General features: G+C 41.5%; 2 protein-coding genes across 2 annotated transcripts; both read left to right on the top strand.

The window, feature by feature from the left end:
* Positions 1–338: 338 nt before the first annotated feature.
* Positions 339–9,638, top strand: tbc1d25 (TBC1 domain family, member 25). Its single transcript, XM_026153737.1, has 7 exons — positions 339–664; positions 3,820–3,929; positions 4,022–4,176; positions 4,454–4,581; positions 4,669–4,857; positions 5,195–5,470; positions 6,235–9,638. Exons 1-7 carry the CDS (start codon positions 620–622, stop codon positions 7,933–7,935), a joined length of 2,604 nt encoding a protein of 867 aa, XP_026009522.1. The 5' UTR covers positions 339–619; the 3' UTR covers positions 7,936–9,638.
* Positions 9,639–12,486: 2,848 nt separating this feature from the next.
* ndufb11 (NADH:ubiquinone oxidoreductase subunit B11) lies at positions 12,487–18,372 on the top strand. Its single transcript, XM_026154893.1, has 3 exons — positions 12,487–12,738; positions 13,663–13,793; positions 17,953–18,372. The coding sequence occupies exons 1-3, from the start codon at positions 12,565–12,567 to the stop codon at positions 18,080–18,082; spliced, it is 435 nt and encodes a 144-aa protein (XP_026010678.1). The 5' UTR covers positions 12,487–12,564; the 3' UTR covers positions 18,083–18,372.
* Positions 18,373–21,083: the final 2,711 nt, after the last annotated feature.

The following is a 21,083-nucleotide window of genomic DNA, read 5'->3' as shown; positions in this document are numbered from 1 at the left end:
GGCTTAGACTGGGACATTGTGCATTAAATAAAACACTACAGATGATAGGAGAACATGAGACGGGGCTTTGTGGAGTGTGCCAGGAGGAGGTGGAGACAGTAGAGCATGTAATACTGCGGTGCAAGGGTTATGATGTGGAGAGGACAGTTCTGCAGAATAGGTTGACGGAGCGAGGAATTGGGGAATTTAATCTAAAGAGTGTGTTGGAGGGTAGTAGGGCACAGGTGAGGGAACTGGTGGGGTTTCTGAAGGATATAGGTGTTTATGAAAGAGTGTAGGGTTTTTTTGTTTTTGTTTTTGTTTTGATACAAATTGTAAACTCACTGTCTGACCCATACTCCGGAACAGTAGGAGGCGGTAATGCTCCTTTACGTTGGTTGCCAACCGCCGTTAAACACAAAGAAGAAGAAGAAGACTCCATACCAGTTGGTGGCGGTAATGCACCAATTCGTTGTTTGTCAACAGCCAATGAATACAAAGAAGAAGAAAAAGAATCAGCAGAATATCGTCAAGCATAGGAACTCGGCTGGAGCCACTTCCATCATGTCAGGATAGAAAAGCAAACAAACAGCAGACAAAGCTCGGTCGAACCATCCTTTTCCGAAACGGAGTCTTTACGATGGAAGGCGAGGAGGAGAGGGGTGTTGTTCGTGTCAAAGTCAAGGTGGGAGGATGATGGTTTCTTTGACTTCCACATAGGCTGCCAAAGACTGCTAACAGCGAGCAATCATATTATCGCATAGGTTAAATTGGCTGTTTAGACAGACACGCTCCCGCGTTAATGTTAAACATCGAAAATATGCACTCCGTAAACTGGATGTTTAGCAGTGTGCCATAACAGAGGGGGCCTCTTCTATTTATTTGGGGGTTTTCGGTAGAATTGCTTTTTCTCGATGCCGATCAGTCATTGTCCCTGTCAGTTTACACTGAGTAAACCTGTAATGTACACCTGACACGGTTATCGGTCATAACACGTTGACAATATCCAATGCAAACATCGGGCTGTCACAGAGGTGAGCTGACGTCACTTGCCTGCCCAGAAAATGTGTGCGTATTGTGCCTGTAGGTATCCCCGGCGGTGTTGTTTCCCCTGCGTCGGGAGCACGTCCGGTTGACTCCGCCTCCATTACAAACAGCGAGACGTGGAAGTAGCGATGTTTACTTTAGTGCAAAACTGAAAGATGACTGTCGTTACAAACAGAAAATGATACATTTATTGTTCTCACTTTATGAGATTATTTTAACAAACCGACGACCTTTTGCCCGATAATCATTTTTATCCTCCTGTACCTTCACTGCATAAAGAGCTAAAACTCCAAAATTTCAGGAGTAGCTGGTCATTAGAAGAAGTGTTTGTGAACTAAAAATCAAGAATGAGGGAAACTCTTTGTCCGTGATTTGGAGAGCCCAGTGGGAAGTCTGCCGGGGATGCCGTGGCAGGACAGGTGCACCAGCATTTTTGTTGTGTCAATTGTTATCTGCATCAAAGACATAACAGCTTATAATGTTACGAACCTTTTTGCTGTATGTTGCACAATACTTCAAAGTTTAAAGGTCATAATATGACAAACTTCATGCAGAGGAAAGAAATGTACACTGTATACCCTGCATCATTTAATTATACTGTTAAATTAATGGCCTTTTTGTGACACAAAAGAAATTCATAATACTGTTATAGTTGCATAAATAAAAGTAGGGTAGAATGTGTAGAAACTAAAAAGCTAGTTTCTACACATTATTTCTATCACATTATCAGATATCAAAAAGGTTTAATATTCGAATGCACATTTGAACAAAATGTATTCAAATATTGAACCAAATAATAATGTTGATTGAGATAAAAACCAGAAAAAAAATCCCTTCATCCTTCAAGCTCGAGTCCTCTACCAGAGTCTTGGGAGCTCAAGGGTCCTGCACGGTATCTTTGCTGTTCCTAGTACTGCGCTCTGCTGGACACCACTACTGTATCCGGTTGGTCAGCCATCACCAGTTTATCCGCCTGTATCTGAAAGTCCCACAGAATCTTAACTCGGTCATGCTCAACCACCCTAGGGGGCGTATCCAATTTTGACCTCGTGACGTCCAGGACATACAGATGTTCCTGTACACTATGCCGGCCACTTGGTTATGGCGTTCCATGTATGCCCTGCCTGCTAGCATCTTACACCCTGCTGTTATGTGCTGGATTGTCTCAGGGGCATCTTTACACAGCCTGCACCTGGGGTCTTGTCTGGTGTGACAGACCCCAGCCTCTATGTGCTCAGTTCTTGTTCCTGTGCTGCCATGATTAGTGTCTATGTGCTGTCACTCCAGCTTTGTCCAGCCACTGGTAGGATTTCCAGCCACTTCGTCTATCTGCCGGTGGTACATACAGGGGCCTTTCCTTCATGATGGTTCTTCTTGCTCCACTTCTTTCTTAGGTTTCTGCTGCCTGAGCTGTTCACTAAGCACACAGTCAGTTGTGGCCAACTTCCTGATGTACTCATGGATGTTTGTTGTCTCATCCTGGACGGTGGTTCAGACACTCACTTGCCCTCTGCCTCCTTCCTTCCGCTTAGTGTACAGTCTCAAGGTGGTGGATTTGGGTTGAAACCCTCCACACATGGTAAGGAGATTGATGTAATCTCTCCAGCATGTCTTGGGTTTGCCTCGGTGCCTCCGTCTGGTGGGCCGTGCCCAGAACACCTCACCCAGAAGGCGCCGAGGAGGCATCCTAATCAGATACCCAAACCACCTCAACTGGTCGTGCTTCTTTTCCAGCTGAGGACCACAACCTCAGATTTGGAGGTGCTTGTTCTCATTCCCGCTGCTTTACACTTGGCTCCGAACTGCTTTAGTGCAAGTTGGAGGCAACCACCAAGGCCACATCATCTGCAAACACTGTTTTTCCCATGTGAGCGTTGAAGTTTTCCAGTAGAATGACAGAAACACTAGATGGATCACCCTAAAGCATCCCACTCAGTGACCCCAAGAAGGCTGGCTAGTCTGAACTGTCCATTGGTGCATAAGCACAGATGACAGTCAGGACCCATTCCCCGACCCAAAGGTGCAGGGAAGCAATCATCTCATCCACCAGCAAAAACCCCAGCATACTGGCAGCAAGGTGAGAGAATACAAGAATACCCATACCTGCCTACCACCTGTCACTGAGACCGGAACAGAGTCCAGCCCCAAGCTGTGCATTGAAGTGAGGCTACTGTAGCTTTATGTATCTGTTAACCTCAGGCTTCTTATTCACCACAGAGGTTACATTCCATGAGTGTGGTCCCATGACGCTTCTTTGGGCTGTGCCTGCCAGCACAGATGGCATAAGGCCCGACCCCCCAGACGCTCACCTTTGAGCTCCCTCTCCAGGCCTGGTTTCAGGGTGAGACCCCAGTAACCCTTTTGCAGATAGAATAAACAGTCCCTTGATTTCTATTCTTTTCATAGGGGTCGACTTAATCGTGCTTTGTCTGGCCCCTCATCCAGGACAAATTTGCCCTGAGAGACTGTAGCACCCCCTAGGCAACCCCCCACCCCCCAACAACAGAGGATGATGTGGAGCATTATTCCATTAATTTTATGTGTTTTGTATGCTTTACATTCAAATAGACGAATTATTATGTATTTTGTTTTATAATTATTTTACAGTTATGGTCTAGTAACAATGCATTGTTTTTTATTTTATTATAGGGTGGTATAGTATCCCATTGACTTGGTTTGTATCTCTTATTCTCCTACCATGGTTTAACCACACCAAGAATGTTTGTATGTTTACTTGTTTGTCAGTGATGAGATTGTAATATGATTTTTATTTATTTATTTATTTTTTCCCAGAAATGTGATGGGGCACTTCCTGTGGAGTTTCGCTCCTTTGCTGTTGATCCCCAGATAACATCGCTGGAGGTTTTGCAGCACATACTTATCAGAGCCTTTGATTTGAATGGGTAAGAATAGTCAGAATGGCCAAACAGACTTATAAACAGAGAAGTGCCCAAAGAATTTATCTAACATTGTTTAAATATCTTTCTTGAATTAGGAAGAGAAATTTCAGCGTTGGTTACCTGTCTCGCGATCGCAGCGGGGCTGAAATGTATATGTCTCTGGTCTCTGACTGGGATTTGGATGTTGCGTTTGTCAGTGCAGCCAGACCATTTCTGCAGCTCAAGATGGATATAAAACCTTCTGAGGACAGTAAGAACACCAGCAACTTAAATCAAGACTGAAAGCAAAAATGTTATAGATTTCTAATTTATGATGTAAATAATATAAATTTTAAAGATCAAAACTACAGTCTGTGGTAGAACATTTTGTTACCCATCACATCCAAACTTTTAAAAGTCTGTTTGCAGAAGAGAAATGATTACAACAAAGAATACCTCTTTCAGATTGAAACCAGGCATCAAAACGTGACACAGGAAGGACTAAAACACTGTTGCTGTTAAATCTGCTTGTCATTATTTCACTGCAGGCCCTGTTTTGGAAGACTGGGACATCATAAGCCCCAAAGACGTGATTGGCTCTGAGCAGCTTCTCACAGAGAAGACTAGATCCTTGGCATCTGCAGCTCTTCCCTTCACCCAGTCTCTACTTTCCCAGGTTCCTTTACCTTTCCTCACTCTGTTTAACCTAACCACACTCTCTGAGCCACGTTTTTGCTGATGCACCTGTTTCTATTCTGTTTAGGTGGGCCGGACCCTGTCGAAGGTCCAGCAGGCCTTCAGCTGGTCTTATGGGGAGGAGATCAAGCCTTTCAAGCCCCCTCTAAGTGACGCTGAGTTTCACAGTTACCTTAACGGACAGGGACAGTTGACCCGGCCTGAGGAACTCAGACTGCGAATCTACCATGGGGGTGTGGAGCCGTCGCTGCGGAAGGTTTAGCACCTGTGTTTGATTAATATTGTATATGAGCACCTTGTACGCTCTAAACAAAATAATCTGGTTATTATTTCTGGTTATTATTTAAACTGAACAAATTCTCGTGCTAATTCTAGCTATCCTGCTATCCTAGCTCTCCCTCTTGGCTGAGAGTTTTAACAGTCAGCCAGCTTGCAACCAGATTTGAACTGATACGTTCAGTCATTTGCGATTTTTGGATGAAAAGATGGAACTTGAAGGACAATTAAGAACATATATGTGCAATTATAGAATTTGTATTTTATGACTTACATTTCTCAAGGATTAACTCCTCTGTTGTCCTCTGTTGGGTTAGGTGGTTTGGCGTTACCTCCTGAATGTCTATCCAGATGGACTTAGCGGACAGGAGAGAATGGACTACATGAAGAGGAAGACGAGAGAGTATGACCAGCTAAAGAGAGAGTGGACAACCCGGGTTAGTCATGAGGACCTTGAATTTATCCGTGGAAATGTTCTCAAAGACGTCCTGAGGACGGATCGAGCTCATCCATACTATGCAGGCTCTGAGGATAGTCCCCATTTGACTGCCCTCACAGATCTACTCACCACATTTGCCATCACTCATCCACAGGTTTGTATTGGCGCATTATCTGGAACGCAAATCTTCTCCTGCAGTCTGAATCTCTTAACCCTCTGTATCCACAGAAACGCCAGAATCTTGGCTAAAAGCTCAACAAACAAATAGAAGAGCATGTAAACACAAATGACATAAACACAAAGCACGGATTCCCTGTTTGCAGAGTCGCAGACAAGTATGTAACATTGAAAGCCGGCATCTCGCAGATTCCAAAACTGCAAGTTTCATCACGCTCCGACCAAAATTCAGTGAACCAGCAGCAAAAGAAAACCAGACCACGCTTCGAGTTTGAAAAATAGTAGCATGAATTTTGTCTTACCTTTGCTGTTTTTCATCTAAAACCTATTTTGTCACTGTTAAAGTTCATTAACTAAATAACTCCATCTCCTACAATGCCTCAGAGAAGTTTTTCATCAAAGGAAAATCACAATTTTCTGCCCGTTACAGAGATTACTGTCTGATAGTGACGGCACGTATGAGAAGAAAAGGAACAAACCAAGACAAAATAACAAGGCTGATATTTTTCTTTAAGAAAAGACTGAGTTGCATGACTTTAGCTTTTCTAATGGTTTGCTCAAAGCAATCCAGTTTTGATTCCTTTAAAAGTATTTTAATGTCGGCTGTTTTAAGGAAGAAAGACCACAGTCTTAAATGATACATTTGATGATTGTGACATGACATATAACGTGATATAGAAATGTGTTCTTTGTGCAAACTGTCATCTTTTGTAACGTTTTGCCATTGTGTTGTTTTTCCAGATCTCTTACTGTCAAGGCATGAGTGACATTGCCTCCCCAATACTTGCAGTAATGGACAACGAGGCACACGCCTTCATTTGCTTTTGTGGCATCATGAAACGCTTAGAAGGAAACTTCCGGCCAGACGGGCAGCTCATGTCTGTTAAGTTCCAGCATCTGAAGCTCCTCCTGCAGTACTCCGATCCTGAATTCTACTCTTACCTAGTGTCCCGAGGAGCTGACGACCTCTTCTTCTGCTACCGTTGGCTTCTTCTGGAGCTTAAACGAGAGTTTGCGTTTGATGATGCTCTAAGGATGCTGGAAGTTACTTGGAGCTCTCTGCCCCCAGATCCTCCTGAAACTGAAGTGGAGCTTCTGGGGCCACCTCTGGAAGCCGACGAAACAATGTTCAGCAACTTTGAGGACAAGACGGTTGAGGACTACTTTCAAGATAAGGAACAAAAAGAGAAGCAGCGTCGACGGCACATGCTGCGACCTTCAAGAGAAGAAGCAGACATGAACATAAATGCCATCGCTGATGAAATGGACAGGCAAAGCGTGAGCTCGGACAAAGCAAATGTGGGTGACGAGTGTGATATCCCTCAGGTAACCATGGCAAAGACAGATTTGAAAGGTGCTCCCTTCGAGAGGCAGACTAGTTTTGGGGAGTTTAAATATTATACTGCCCGAAATGAAGACAGCTTTGATATGGAGGAGGTTGAACAGCATCCTCCATGTCAACAGGGTGCAGTGGTTTCAGAGTCGATAACGAGCATCCCGAGGCGCCAATCCACAACTGACACTGAGGAGGACACGGGAGAGCAAACACCACTGTTTAAAAATTTTGATAATGATGTTTCTCCACCTCTTTTCCCAAGCAGCCAACCCGTCTGGAAAACTGGCTCCTCTGTCTCTCCCATGTCTTCAGTGTCACCATCGAGTTGGCCTGGTGTTTCTCCAGACTCTCCTCCAAAGTCCACATCACCATACGTGAGCAACGAAAGTGAGGCCTTACCAAGAGCTGGCCTAAACGTGTCAGCTTCTTCTACTCAGTTGCCCAGCAGTACACGCATCAGTTCACCCACAACCCCCACTGCACGGACATCCGTCAGCTCTCTTTCTACTGCTCAAAACAGATCCCTGCTGTCTTCACCCATTTTGTCCTTTGGAAGAGGAACATCTTTGTCTGGTTCCAGGTTGTACTCAAACAGTCTCCTCTCACCTGGCAACAAATCCCCCAGCAGCGCTGCTAATACGCCCAGTTCTCTAAAAGCCGAGACCACTGGCATCAAGCCGTGCTCCTTGCCACCTCCTCAAGAGTTTGGTAAAGGCAACCCGTTCATGCTGTTCCTGTGCTTGTCCATCCTGTTGGAGCACAGAGACCATATCATCAAGAACAGTTTGGATTACAATGAGCTAGCCATGCACTTTGATCGCCTTGTGCGACGCCACAACCTGAGCAGAGTGCTGCAAAGAGCCAAGGCCCTGTTTGCAGAGTACTTGCAAAGTGAGGTGTGGGACTCAGAAGAAGGGGATGAGGTTAGCTCAGACTCTCCAACAACAGCTACTGCTACTCAGCACTCCCCTTCTTCAGCCATCTCTGCTAAGCCCATTTACAGCCCTTTAGCATCTCCACAGTTGTCATCTCCAAACTCAACCTATAATTTGGCAAACACCATTCCTTCTCTGATAGCTCAAAATTCCTTTTCCACCAGTTCCTGATTCTGTTGTACATCACTGGCCTCCTTTTCCGGACTGCTTAGTGGATTCAGCTCTTTCAATTCTGTCTCTAATTAAATACATATATTCCTTAAGGTCAGTGTAATATTTTTCATTTTTCTTGCTTGTTCTCTGGAAGTCGGGATAAAGAACCTAAGAAGCCTTTTTTCCATTGGGGTTGCTGATTCTTGAAGCTCAGTAATTTGGGGATCTGATATTTGACCCTGAGCCTGTCTGAATCATACACTTGGTGCATTTAAGCCGTGTTGCCACTTTTATCATGTTTGTTTACAATCTGATTTCCTCTCCAGGAAGCCATGGAAGTATGTTAATTAAAACACGGGAGTTCAATTATTTAAAAACATAATGGGATGGTGGTTTCTTGAACTCATGAGTCAAGTCTTTGCTTTCACTCATCCCGAGTGCACGAACCACTGAATAATTGCAGAATTTGTATGTTTTGTTTTGTTTTTTGTTTGTTTGTTTGTTTGCTTGTTTATTGTTTTTAAAAAAAAACAACCTCAAGTGTGACTTGTTACTCATAAAATAACATGCTCGATAGGGATGTGACCCTGTGACCCCAATAATTTAATCCGATAATCTAAATTCTTTTAGTTTGGATATTTTAAATAAGTGTGTGTGTGAACAAGGAGCCACTCGCTGACTATTTAGTTGGCATGTTGTTTCATTTCTTTGTATCTTCAAAGCAAACATGCAGAAAGGCATTTGCAGTGACATTCACTGTGCTCGGGAGCACATGGTACACCATCCAGGACTCATTTCTGCCTGAAATTGCTTCCTGTTGAAAGTAGGTTGTCCTCTAAAACACTCACTTGAGGCAACTAGTTGTGAACTGGTGCCATACAAATAATATTGAATTGAAAACATACTTGGCAATATTTGACACATAACACGACCATAGCTGCATACTTATTGGCCAGTAGTTCCTCATAGAGTAGCTATGGTCCAGATGAACTGGTTTACTTATTACAAACATATAGCTGCTGCGTATGGTCCAGTCTCTGCTCTTTAGACGTTTTCCAGTCAATTTCTAGTTCTTTCTAATTCATCTTGGAGTTGTAAGACTAGCTCACCATAACCACAACCTACCCTATACTGGAGCAGACAGTATGAAGGCGTAGGTTCTGATGTTGAAACTGAGATGGGGCCGCTGTCTCTGATCCAACCTCTGCTAAGCCGCTGTTAAAACAAACAGCTGTGACGTCTCTTTAAAACATGTTAGCCCAGGACAAAAACTGGCTGCCATGCTGTGAACATCAGTGTGGTTTCAGTCTACTTTGTACAAATGCCTTTTTATTAAGAGACCTTGTGCTGGGGTCACAAATTAAAACTACATCAGTAGTAAAGTAAGTACTGCACACTGTAAATGTGTTTATTGAGTAATGTTTAATTTTAGCACTTTGCTCATTGCTCTTTTCCAAAGACAGTGTTTTATGAATGTACAGCTCGCATCTTCTTTTGTCCTTTTTGGAGGGAAACTAAGATCTCACAGAGTGAACGCGACTAACAGCAATCAATCAAAAAGCAGCTGAAAGCTGTCAGGACACGCCCAGGAGGATTGGCCCTATTTTGTTGTTTTGGTTTTTTTTGAGTTGATTCACAGATTTATTGATCACATTAGATATGTGCCTGTGAAATCAAAGCTTGCATTGTGCTAGCTCTGATATAAACTCCACTTTAACAAAGCTTACATTCATCATTTTCTGTTATTGTTTGTGTCAAAGCAGTTATGCTCATGCTGTGGTTATAAAAGGTGGTGATGATATTCTGGTCTTATTTTTTACCAGCTCAACATAGGTGAAGGGAAGCAAAATACATATTTATGTTTTAGGCCATGACACTGTCAATAAGCTGGGCAGCTGGAGAAATGCTTACTCTGGATGGGTTTTGGCCCCGGTCACATGAATCCATCCTTAGACCACATGCTCGACGTTCCAGACCTCAGCTCAGTTGTGTGCCATCTGTTAGGGATATGAAGGCACAACTACAAATTTTGGGAGTAGATCTTAAAACATTCTTCTTCTTAGCATGGTTTACCTTACCTATTCTTACTTTTTAAGGGATAGGTATTCTGCAAACACAGTACTCATGCAAAAGTAACGCTTATTTGAGAATTACCTTCTGAGGACTGTTTCTGTTTAAACAGAATTTGAAGTGACTGATATCGTTGGAGAAGCTCGTATGGTTCTGATTCTGGGGTTCTGTTTTGCCTCCTTTTGTATGTCAGTATTTAATATCAAAATAAACCAATCTGAAGTAACTGTACTCACTGGACTGTGAGCTAGCAATATGTACATTTATTTAAAAAGATTTATCTCAAGTTATCTATGTAAACAAAAGTTAAAACACAATGTTACTGATTGTATATTGGACACAAATAAATATTCAGTGCAGCTGATTGCATGGAGGATGATTGTTTTGAACTGATTCATGAAGGCTACAAAAGTCCAAGTGTAGAATTTGAAATACAATCCTGTTCTCAAAACTGCCTCAATTTTAATTTTACTTGGGTGGATCTAGTACTTCTTTGTTAATTCATTTAAAGCAATTAAGCATTTTAAGAAGTTAGTCTAACTGATGCACACATGAGGTTCACGCCTGATTATAAATTCTGCTTCACACCCACCATCTGATGACAAAGTTGAGTTGTAGACACAGTAGGGTTGAATTCGATGTCAGCACATCCGTTGCAGCTGTAACAGCATCAGCTCTTCTTGGAAGGCTTTCTACAACGTTTAAGAGTTTAATTATGTCAATTCTGACCATTCTTCCGAAAGCACATTTATGAAATCGGACACTGACGTTGGACCAGAAGGCCTGGCCTATTCATCCCAAAGGTGTTCTGTCGAGTTGAGGCCAGGACTCTGGCGTGGAAGAGCTTGACTAGCCAGAACAAACTCCCTCATATATGTCTTTGACTTTGATTTGTACATTGATGCACAGTCATGTTGGCACAGGAGGGGCCATCTCCAAACTGTTCCTACAAAGGTGAGAGCATGAAATTGTCCAAAATGCCTTGGTATACTGACGCATTAAGAGTTCCTTTGACTGGAACAAAGGTGCATCTGACAGTTTGCATTAAGGTTTGGATGCAGCTGCTCAGCCATGGAAATCCATTCCATAAAGCTCTGTATGTGCTGAGCTAATCTGAAGGCCAGGCGAAGTTTGCAGGTGTGTATCCATTTACTCTACAGAAAAGCTCCGTGTTGCTGTCATTCCCAGTTGCTTCACTGTTATATTACCTGTATCAGTTGACTAAGGAGTTTTTAATGAGGAAATTTAAGATCTGGAATTGTTACACAGGTGGCATCCCGTGTAACAGGGTACTGCTCTGTCACAAGGAGCAGTCTGCAGACTTAGGTCCTTGCTTTTATACACCTGTGGCCAATGAAGTGATTGGAAAACCTGAATTCAATGATTTGGATGGGTGTGTGAATTATTTTGGCAACAGCATCATTTATATTGCTCATGTTATGTTTGAGCAGGGGTAGCTTGTCGGCTATTACGATTGGCTGTCTACCTGCAGAGAGTGTTGTCAGTGGAGGGAGTGTGCAAAATAATCAGCCCACCGCGTCTGTGGGCTTCACTTCCTGTTGTTGTAGCCAATTGTAGACATGAGCAAAGTTGTAACTTACAAAAGAGTTGAAGTGAAATCAAGTGGAGGACTATACAGGAGCACATTTGCAGTGGTTGAAAACATGTACATGGACCCTATGACAATGACAGATTTGCAGGATCATAAACCTTTAATACTTATTTTATGCTTGAACATGGATAGTTCAAAGGTAGCCTGTCGGCACTCACAGACTGATAAAAACGTAATACATCTGGTCTTTAGGCTACTCGTAATTGTTTTTGTCGGTCCATCAGCAAACTGCTGAGAAGATTAAAGTTATAACTTACAAACAGCTCAAGTAAAACGGAATTTTAAAACAATAAAAAATGGTCATTGCAGCTACTGTCTGTTATTTCCATCCTTTATTTTTCATCATTTATGATTATTTTTACATTTCAACTCTCTTCCCCTTTCAGTGTCACACAGTCAGCATTTTACTGAAAAATAGATGATCTGCGTCCAGCAACATGAATGCAAAACTGTTGAAAACATGACAAAATCAAAGCTGAAGAAATGTTTTAATCTTGGGATTTATCAAAGAACATTAAAAAAACAAAAAAACAAGCAGAGGACGAGGCTGTAGTGACAGATGTAGCTGTACTGAATGTCAGCAGCGTCAGGAAGAAGGAACACGAGAAGCTGGAGAAGAACCAAGAGCTGAGAGGAGAACAGGGAGAGCTGTGGAGCGTGTAGGGGTATGATATGGATCAGCCAGTTTGTGTTAGCGCTCTTTTAATCTTAGCAAACAAAATAGTTAAAGCAGATTAATGAACTTGCAGATATGCTAGGTGGTTAGTGATGTGTGGAACTGTGTATACACACGTAAATGTTGCCTGACATTTTTTTCCGAGTGTCATTTCGGTCCACACTCCATCACAGTTGGTGGCGGTAATGCAGCGTTTCGGTTTTTGGTAACCGTAAACAAAAAAAGAAGAAGAAGAGTTGAAACCGTAGTTTCCGGTTCCGGGCTAACAGTATCCTTCACAAGTGGCAAAATGTTGACCCGAATTTCGCGGTTTGGGCTGACTTTGCCCCGGTTACTTTATAATCCACCAGCCCGGTTGGTCTCCCAGTCTAAAGCGAACAGTGCTACAGGCTCAACCGCGGTGACGGAGCTCCACCCCGAGGTCCAGCATTCTGGTCACGGTGAGGTCAGCCCGTATGTCAAGGTGAGTTCTGCTCGATCAGATTTGAGGACAGCATGCTAATGTTATTTTTACACAGTAAAGGGCTTTACACACCGGACGCGTTCAATTCTGTGCGTTTAAATTATTCTCGGACACCCCCATTAATGCAGCCGTTCACGCCGACCGCGTATTTTCACTGGACGAATTTACGGCATTTATTTTTTCCCAACCAGGCTCGATTTTTGCGGTTCTTCAGATCCAAATAAACCGATCTGATTGGTCAGATCGGTTTATTTTGCAACAAGTGCGCTGAGAGTTTAAATTGCGCACCAGTTCTGAATATACAATAGTATCGCAATGATTAAAAATAAAAATTCATTGATTAAAAAATACTATTTTTACCGCAGACATACAGCTAGCCTGCTCTGGCTCAGTCGGTTCTCTGAAATGATTTGTCTGCCCGTGAGATCCGATCAGGTGTTCGTTTTGTTTCTGTTTGTTTGTTTTTTTTAAGCAGTGTATTTTGTGTGAGAACCATTGAATCTTACAAGGCCGCTATTAATTTAAAATAAAACACGAATATGCCTATCAGAAAAACAATTAATATTTCACAAATGTGTAAATATCAAAAACTGTCCATAATATTAGACTGATTTTAAAAGCTGCTTTAAGCTATTCCCTGTCAGAAGAGGTCACCTGATAATGCAGGAAAATGTCTGTGGGACATTTAAGCGTTTGCAAATTCTTCAGTTTATTCCTCAGGTTCAACTTTCCTCTGGCTTGTCTAGATGTAGTCAGATAAGGCGGTTTTAAGTCAGATTCTCCTGAATAAAACAAAGAACTTTAGTTGTTCTGTTAACATACAAATCATATCAGAAAGTGTAGACAGGCCAGTATCATCCTTCCAGTACTGACTGAAAACATGTTGGATACTTAAACTGGTCCCCTTTTGTGGGTTTTTTTCAGAATCCGGAATACCATGGCTTCTCCAGCGATCCAGTGGAGGACGAGTGGAATATGAAAGTGGGCTTCTTCTTCGGCATTTCAGTTGCTCTCGTCATTGGAGGAACTTTTATCCACTATTTACCCGACCATGGGTGAGTTCTCAATTTATCTTTTCATATCAGCTCATTTATATGGTGGCTAGACTTAGCTATGGTTCTTTGTCAAAGGACAGAGTGAAAATGTCAGATGTCTTGTCCTAAGTTAAAATAGGATTATATACACTACTCGTCAAAAGTTTCAGAACACCACAACTTTTTTCTTTTATTGAAAATTATTCAGTTTAATGTCTCATTGCACTCTGAAATGAAAGCATGCTACAAATAAGTAATTGGAGTTTAAAAAAAAACCAAACAAGTCATGGAATCAGTTTATAGACCAAAATTCTAAACCTTTACTCATCAAAGTAGCACCTGATATAACAGCTGAACACACCGGCTGCATTCTTTCTACAATGGAAATCAAATATTCTCCAGAAAGTTCTTCCCATATTCCCATCTTCCTTTTTTCCCAACATAGTTCTGGCACAGCTTGGACTTGTGTTTTGGGTCATTATCTTGCTGTAGGATGTATTGCACTGCAGAATGCTGTTGTAGCTGTTTTGGTTCAGGGAGCCTCTCACTCTGTACAAGTCACCGACCCTGGATCCAGCAAACAGCCCCAGACCATCACACTTCCTCCTCCATGTTTGACAGTCGATGCCACACACTGTGGAACCATCCTTCACCTACTCCACCGCAAAGATCCTGTGTGATGAACCCAAGATTTCAAATGTTGATCCATCAGCCCATAATACCTTCTTCTTCAGTAGTCCAATGGTGGTGTTTCATGTCCCAGCCAAGCCTCTTTGTCTTATTCTGACGTCTGGCTTTCTTGCTGCAACTCGTCCTGTCAAACCTGCAGCTCAAAGTCTTCTCTTCACAGCTGAAACTGAGACTTTCATACTACGACCACTATTAAGCTGCTTGAAGCTGTTGTCCTGTGAGCCGCCTATCACACAGCTGTTAACTTGTCCTCTGATTGAGTCGTGTCTTTGGGTCTGCAGACCTCTTCCTGTCAGTTTGTTTCTGAGCCTTTGGATGGTGAAGGAAACTGGACTCACTGACACCTTGACTTTCTTTTCAGTTTCTCTGTAGGACAGACCGACATTTATAAGTGTTATGATGGTCTGTCTCTCTTCCATTGTTAATCACCTTTTTCTCACCATTTGTGTACCATCACACTGCTTTCTGCATTACAACACTGTTCAACTGATGCTGACGAGCATATGGTACCACAGTGTGTTGCAACACTTCTTTAATGCAGACACAGGGGGAAGTAATCCAGAAAAGTCGGAACAGCTGTAGAAATTAGTAGCACCAGCTTTCAAGGCTTGATCAAGCTCCATTGTTGCAGAACAGATTACATTTTTAATCCGTTTTTGTATAATTCTGAAATGTACATGATATTTCCCCCTTTTTTTTAACCTCTGGCAGTTCACCGCTTTGTACCATTTCAAGCTATTTATTGGACTTGAATTGCAATAAATAACTGGATAAATGTGGGTGTTCTAAAACCACGCGTGTGTGCTTTATGTGTGTACACGGATTCTCTGTCACCATACCACCAACAACGGCGGGCTCCCAGCACACAATTTCAAAACCCCTGCTGACCCTGACCTCTCAGCATAGGTTGAACTTGGGATATAATTCAGTTTTACTAGAGTAAAAATAAAATCAGCTTAACACCTGATTTGATTGTGGCCCATCGAACCATTGACCCAGTAATGGCCAAGAAAAAGACTAAAGGCAGCGAGGTGTCCTTTCAATGTAAAGGTATGATCAATAATTGTCGGCACCACCAAGACTTATATCCAAGTTCATTTGTATGCACTTGTATGTTACTGATATATTAAGTGTGATTATATTTCAGTATAGTGGTGTGCAATTCTTTACCAGTTTGTACCAGTTCCTACTTGGAAAGTCCACTGGTGTCTGCTCAGATCTGCAAACACTTTAAACAACATTCTTTTAGTTATTATCCTGAGAAATGTGTGTTTTGTTTTGGCTTTTTTTCATGTTTTTATTTTTTTATTTTTGGTAAAGCGTCATGGTCAGAGGACGCTCCAAACTAGTAGAGCAGGGCGATATGACCAAAAATATTTATCTATGTCATTTTCTTATCGTTGCCCGACATTATACCAGTATTACCGTGAACGGTATGGCCCAGCTCTACAAACTAGTCACCAGTTCTTGAAATTGTCCCCATTTTGGCCTCATCAGAGTACCTTGGGATTAAGAACACTATGAATGCTGCAAAGTGAGCCGTCGTTTCTGAGCCGTGGTTAAGCCAGCCGCTTACATTTTCTCACCAGGGTGGAAATTGGCACCTGCCGCTGGCCAAATGTGGGTAAATTTCTGAAGTGGTGTGTAAATGTGAACAATGCACAAGCCACTGTGGTGGGTTTCACAGGAGGCTGTTGCTAGCATCAGCCTTGAAGAAGTGCAGTCCCTATAAGAGAGTGAGGAAGATGAAGGTGGAATTCACGTAAGAAAATCGACAATTCGGGCAAAATGAGTGGCTGCTTTGAACATGAGCCACCCTCAGTATCTAAAGTGTAGCAATTAATCCCCACATGCTGCCCTGCTGAGGAAACTAAGATGTCCTAACCAAGCAATAACTGTACCAGCCCGAATAAAAAGGAAAACTTTCAGTAATCAAACAAAATGAAATAAACTTATGTTTGCATGATGGCTTGATTCATAGTTAATCATCCAGGTAAAGAAATCCCCACAATGTTGATTCTGTTTATCTCCCCCTGAAAACACTACATCCAGTTGAATGAACTTCCTGTCATTAAATGTAATTGTTTGAGCGATCACGAAGGGCCGATTTTATTTTTGTTTTTGAATCCCCTCCCTGATCAGCTGTGTTCTTAGGACTGTGGTTAGAGGCGTAGCTGCCACTGACACGTTACATGAAAGGACTTTGAAATCTTTCTGATTCCATTCTGGCCCCTTTGAGCGCGTCCGTACTCGAGGCTCGTCTGTTTTTAACAGTTCACATCATCTTTGTCGCGTTTGTGTAATACAAAGCAGCAGAGGAATAGCGTGAGTGAAAACACTTTCTACATCCTTTTTGTGAAAATGTTATTTTTCACACCCTCCCGCATACACTCAGTATTTTGTTCTCATGTATTTTTTTTATTTATTTTTTTGGGTTAAAAATACAACTGCTTAGATCATCTGTGTTCTTGTCTCGTAGTTTGTGTGTGAGCACCCGTGTGTACACCTGTGAGCATGAGCTAGCTTTTATTCAAAAGGTTCCTTCATGTAATGACTGCTAGAGGGTGTGGGGGGGCCACAGCCCCGTCCTCCAGGGCATGAAGCAGGTATGGAGAAGATCCAGGCTCCAGACATCCAGAGGCCCTCAGAACACAAGAGACCAAGGAAGACCAACGCTTATCAATATATTAATAAGCAATACTTGGGAGCACAGCAGACGCTAACTGAATATCAAGTTAATAACACTTTATTTTTTTTTAAAGAGTGACTTGAGATTAAGAAACTTAAATTTTACAGTTGGAATATTTTTAAAATGTAAATAGAATGAAAGTATTTGCGAAACTCTTTAGAATTGCCTCACATAGAGGATTTAAAGTATAACATGAGGCTTGCAGACAGCAGCGTTTGTAATTGTAAATTCATGAAGGAAATTGTCCCTTTTCCAATCAGTTATTGTCATTAATAACACAGTAATTTAAACTGTGGCTCTACTGAAGCAAGGTGCGAGCAGCATTATTGTAAATGTTCTTGTTCCTGTTGTTGTCAGAGTTTGTCCATAACAAACACAATGTCTGAATCTGAGTGTGTTCTTAGGTTGTCCAGGAGACTTGTGCATTTATGTCGCAGGTTGATTGATTGATTTTTGTATCACTGGATCTGCGGCGTGTGTTCTAGACACTCATGTAAAGAGAGAGGGTGAGCTCTTACTTGATGACTGCCCGGTGGTGAGCTGGATGGGTTGGTGGGGGAGGATCCAAGACACCATGCAAAGAAAAGATCCAAAAATGTACCCATCAACTCTGATTTAACATGGACGGATGAAAGTTGTCCTGTTGACAAAACATCACAATTGAATATTCTTTCTGGAATTCATGAGGGTCTAAGTGGAATAATGAAATGTTTACACCTAAACTTGAGTTAATTATTGTTTAATTATAGGTTTCATTCTGATTTTCTCACCGTCCATATCTGGTGTATTTTTGTGTTCCAGCATGCGGCAGTGGGCCAGAAGAGAGGCCGAACATTTGATTCAGCAGCGCGAGGCCGATGGTGGCCCTCTCATAGAGGAGAACTACTATGACACAAACAAAATCATTCTTCCCACAGCTGGAGGACAGTAACCTGTCCACTGTAATACCTGATTATTGTATTTCACTGATAAAAATAAAATATGTGTGTTGAATTTTGTTGTTATTTTTTGTGGACAGTGATGACGTACAGTGGCATTTTACTCAAAGCCCTGCTTGTGTCGTGGATGTCGATTTAGATGTCAGCCAGTCGTCACCTCTGTTTTTTGTAATGGGATTGTTATGTACTGTAAGTATTGTAAGATGGTGACAGAAATCTTACAGTAGGAGGTGTAAGACATATTAATCCGAGCCAATAAAAACATAGAATATGTTTGACCGTACCTGTCAACCCTCAGCCTCTTCTATTTAAAAAATACACTGTAACTTCAGACACCACATATCAGTATGTAACCATAATAACTGGGTACTTCTACGTTACATGACTTGTATAAAGCTCCTAGCCTGATATAATTCTGAAAATGAAAGACAATGAGGGAATATAATAACTACTCTGAAACATTTTTACAAACAAACCACTCATCCTAAAACACATTGATGAGAGTAATCGCACTACTACACATATTACACAAGTCATAGTTACTGTTGGGACCAAGTAGTGTTAATTATATTAATATTAATGAAAGACCTGAAATAAAACTGTATTCATGAAATAGACTAGAACTTACAGCTAGAGTTTCATAATCTGCATCTTATACACTTTGTTCACTCCACAGACATGCAGAGTGAACTAACAATGTCAAGCCTTTGTGTTTTCCCCAAACACTAAGGATTTGAAAGAAAAGCTCTTTCCATGATGACTTTGTAGTCACTTTGGTGTACTAGTGAGTTACACGATTTGTATAAAAGTCTTTGCCAAGAGGGCAACAGAAGTCACTACATAGTATAACACATAACAATATTCAGTACAGACAAGTGAATCAACGCAATAGCAAACATTCAACATTGTTACAGAAGAGCGATTCTCTCGCTCCTTTAACCTGGACCTAAACTCCCCCACTGTGGCGGCCCAACACTCCCACGTTTTGTTTAAACGTAAGTACTGAGTGTGTAATCCATGTTTTGTATAAATACATTTGACAGCACGGGTAAACCTTTACACAAAGTAGCTATGTAGCCGTCACTCACACATCACGGAGCCGTTGGTATTATGGTTTGTTTTTGATCATAGTGAATTTCATCGCGCAAGCAGTTCATTAGGCATAAAGAAAGCTCAGACAGGACCACTCGAGCTACAATTCGAGGAGACTTGTTTATACCCCACAGACGGACAGCATTTGGGCAGAACGTCCTTTCTGTCCAGGGTGGCCATCTGTGGAACAGTCTTCCTCAACCCATTAGAGAATGCTCGACATTCAATTTGTTTAAGGCAAAGGTTAAAAACTGGTTATGGACAAATCAAGTGTGTGATGTATGAGTTGTATAGTTTTAATGTTTTATTTGGGAACAGAATGGTGTGTATGTGTAAGTTTGGTGATGGAGTTTTTATTATGAATGAATGATGAATTTTTATGAATTATTATGTCTATTTTTATGCTTAAGGACAACAGATGGAAATTAGCCCTTGGCTATAATCTGGTATGTTTACATTCATGTAGTTTTCTTTTTTACATTTATGTTCATTAACATGCACTGTCCTAAATAAATAAATAAATAAATCAGTCTGTTAGTTAAAAGTGGATTCTGAAATTAAGTAAAAAAAAAATGCTGGCCAAGTTTTGGGGGGATTGTTGAGAGAAGATGAAGAGTTCAGCAGATTGGTGAGACACTGGAAGAGCAGAAAGATGAAGAAGGTGTGAGAACACCTGCTTTAAGGAGAAAATATAGTTTTGTCTGCTTTCAACAGAAAATGTAATTTGCAGCATTAAGTGACTTCATCCTCACTACAATCCGTTACTTAAAGAATATGTTTATACTATAAAAAGAGACGCCAATAAAACTCTTTCATTAATTACAGGCGATCTATTTCTTAACAATTTTCACGACAGATGTGTGGGGTTCTTTTTCTTATGCAGGTTCACTATGACCAAAACTCCAGACTCCCAGTAAAACATCACGCCAGTGTCACAAGATAAAGTTCAGGAAAGTTTCTGCATAGTTCAGAGGCTGCTCAGCAGAGGATGAAGATGTGCGTGAAATGGACTGTTACGATTGGTCAGAATTATCCCATGAAAATGTTAACTTTTTTTTTATAAAGAAGGAAAACACATGTAGTCTTTTCATTTAAATGTATATTTTTAAGTTAATTAAAATCAAAGCTAACGCTATGCCAGCTTCTCACTTTGGTTGACAGTGTAAAACCAACCTGATGACATGAACTTCCAGAAAACCTAAAAGTCAAACAAACACATTCAAAGTTTCAGGGCTGTGAGCACAAACGAAGCCGTCTGAGCCCAAAAACAGCTGTAAATCAGTGTGGTCGTTACAGTGAACATCGCAGACTTTTCTCTGTTTGTTTTACTATATAAATTGATTTATTGTGAGCAGCAGGAATATTAACAGATGGAGAAATTTGCTGAAGCACATCGATCACTATAGTCACAGATCTGTCTTTAACAGTCTCATTATTTTTTTCCCCTTGTTTGTATGAAAACATCTGCTGATCACAATTACTGACAGTCTGATATAATAAGTAGCTTTGTTTGGAATTGTGCAGGGCATGTCTGCATCATTGTTTCACAGAAAGATGTAGTGATAGCCAAATTGGTCAGTAGATGTCACTGTGGAGATGAGTTTCAGATTATTTTAAAGCCTCGCTCATTTCCTTTGCGGCACTTTTAGGTACAACACCGGCATCGACGCGCGTTTTGTAGTCCATCTTCTGCACGTTGTAGTTTTAGCGTGGCAGACATCAATACTTTGGAGACTGTAAAAAGTCGTTGCGATTCTCAGTGCACTGCTTTTCTCCTTATGAGTTATCCTACCCATTTTCCCCGGACCTGCTCACTTTTTCCATTGAAGGCGAGAAAAGTGGTTTAGAAAATTAAAGGTTGTTGTTGGAGTGTTCAGGATTCCGTGACCCTTTGAACGCACC

Source organism: Astatotilapia calliptera, chromosome 20, assembly GCF_900246225.1.
Source record: "Astatotilapia calliptera chromosome 20, fAstCal1.2, whole genome shotgun sequence".
Taxonomy (NCBI): Eukaryota; Metazoa; Chordata; class Actinopteri; order Cichliformes; family Cichlidae; genus Astatotilapia; species Astatotilapia calliptera.
The sequence above is the reverse complement of the archived record's forward strand: the minus strand, read 5'-3'. Positions and strand labels throughout refer to the sequence as shown.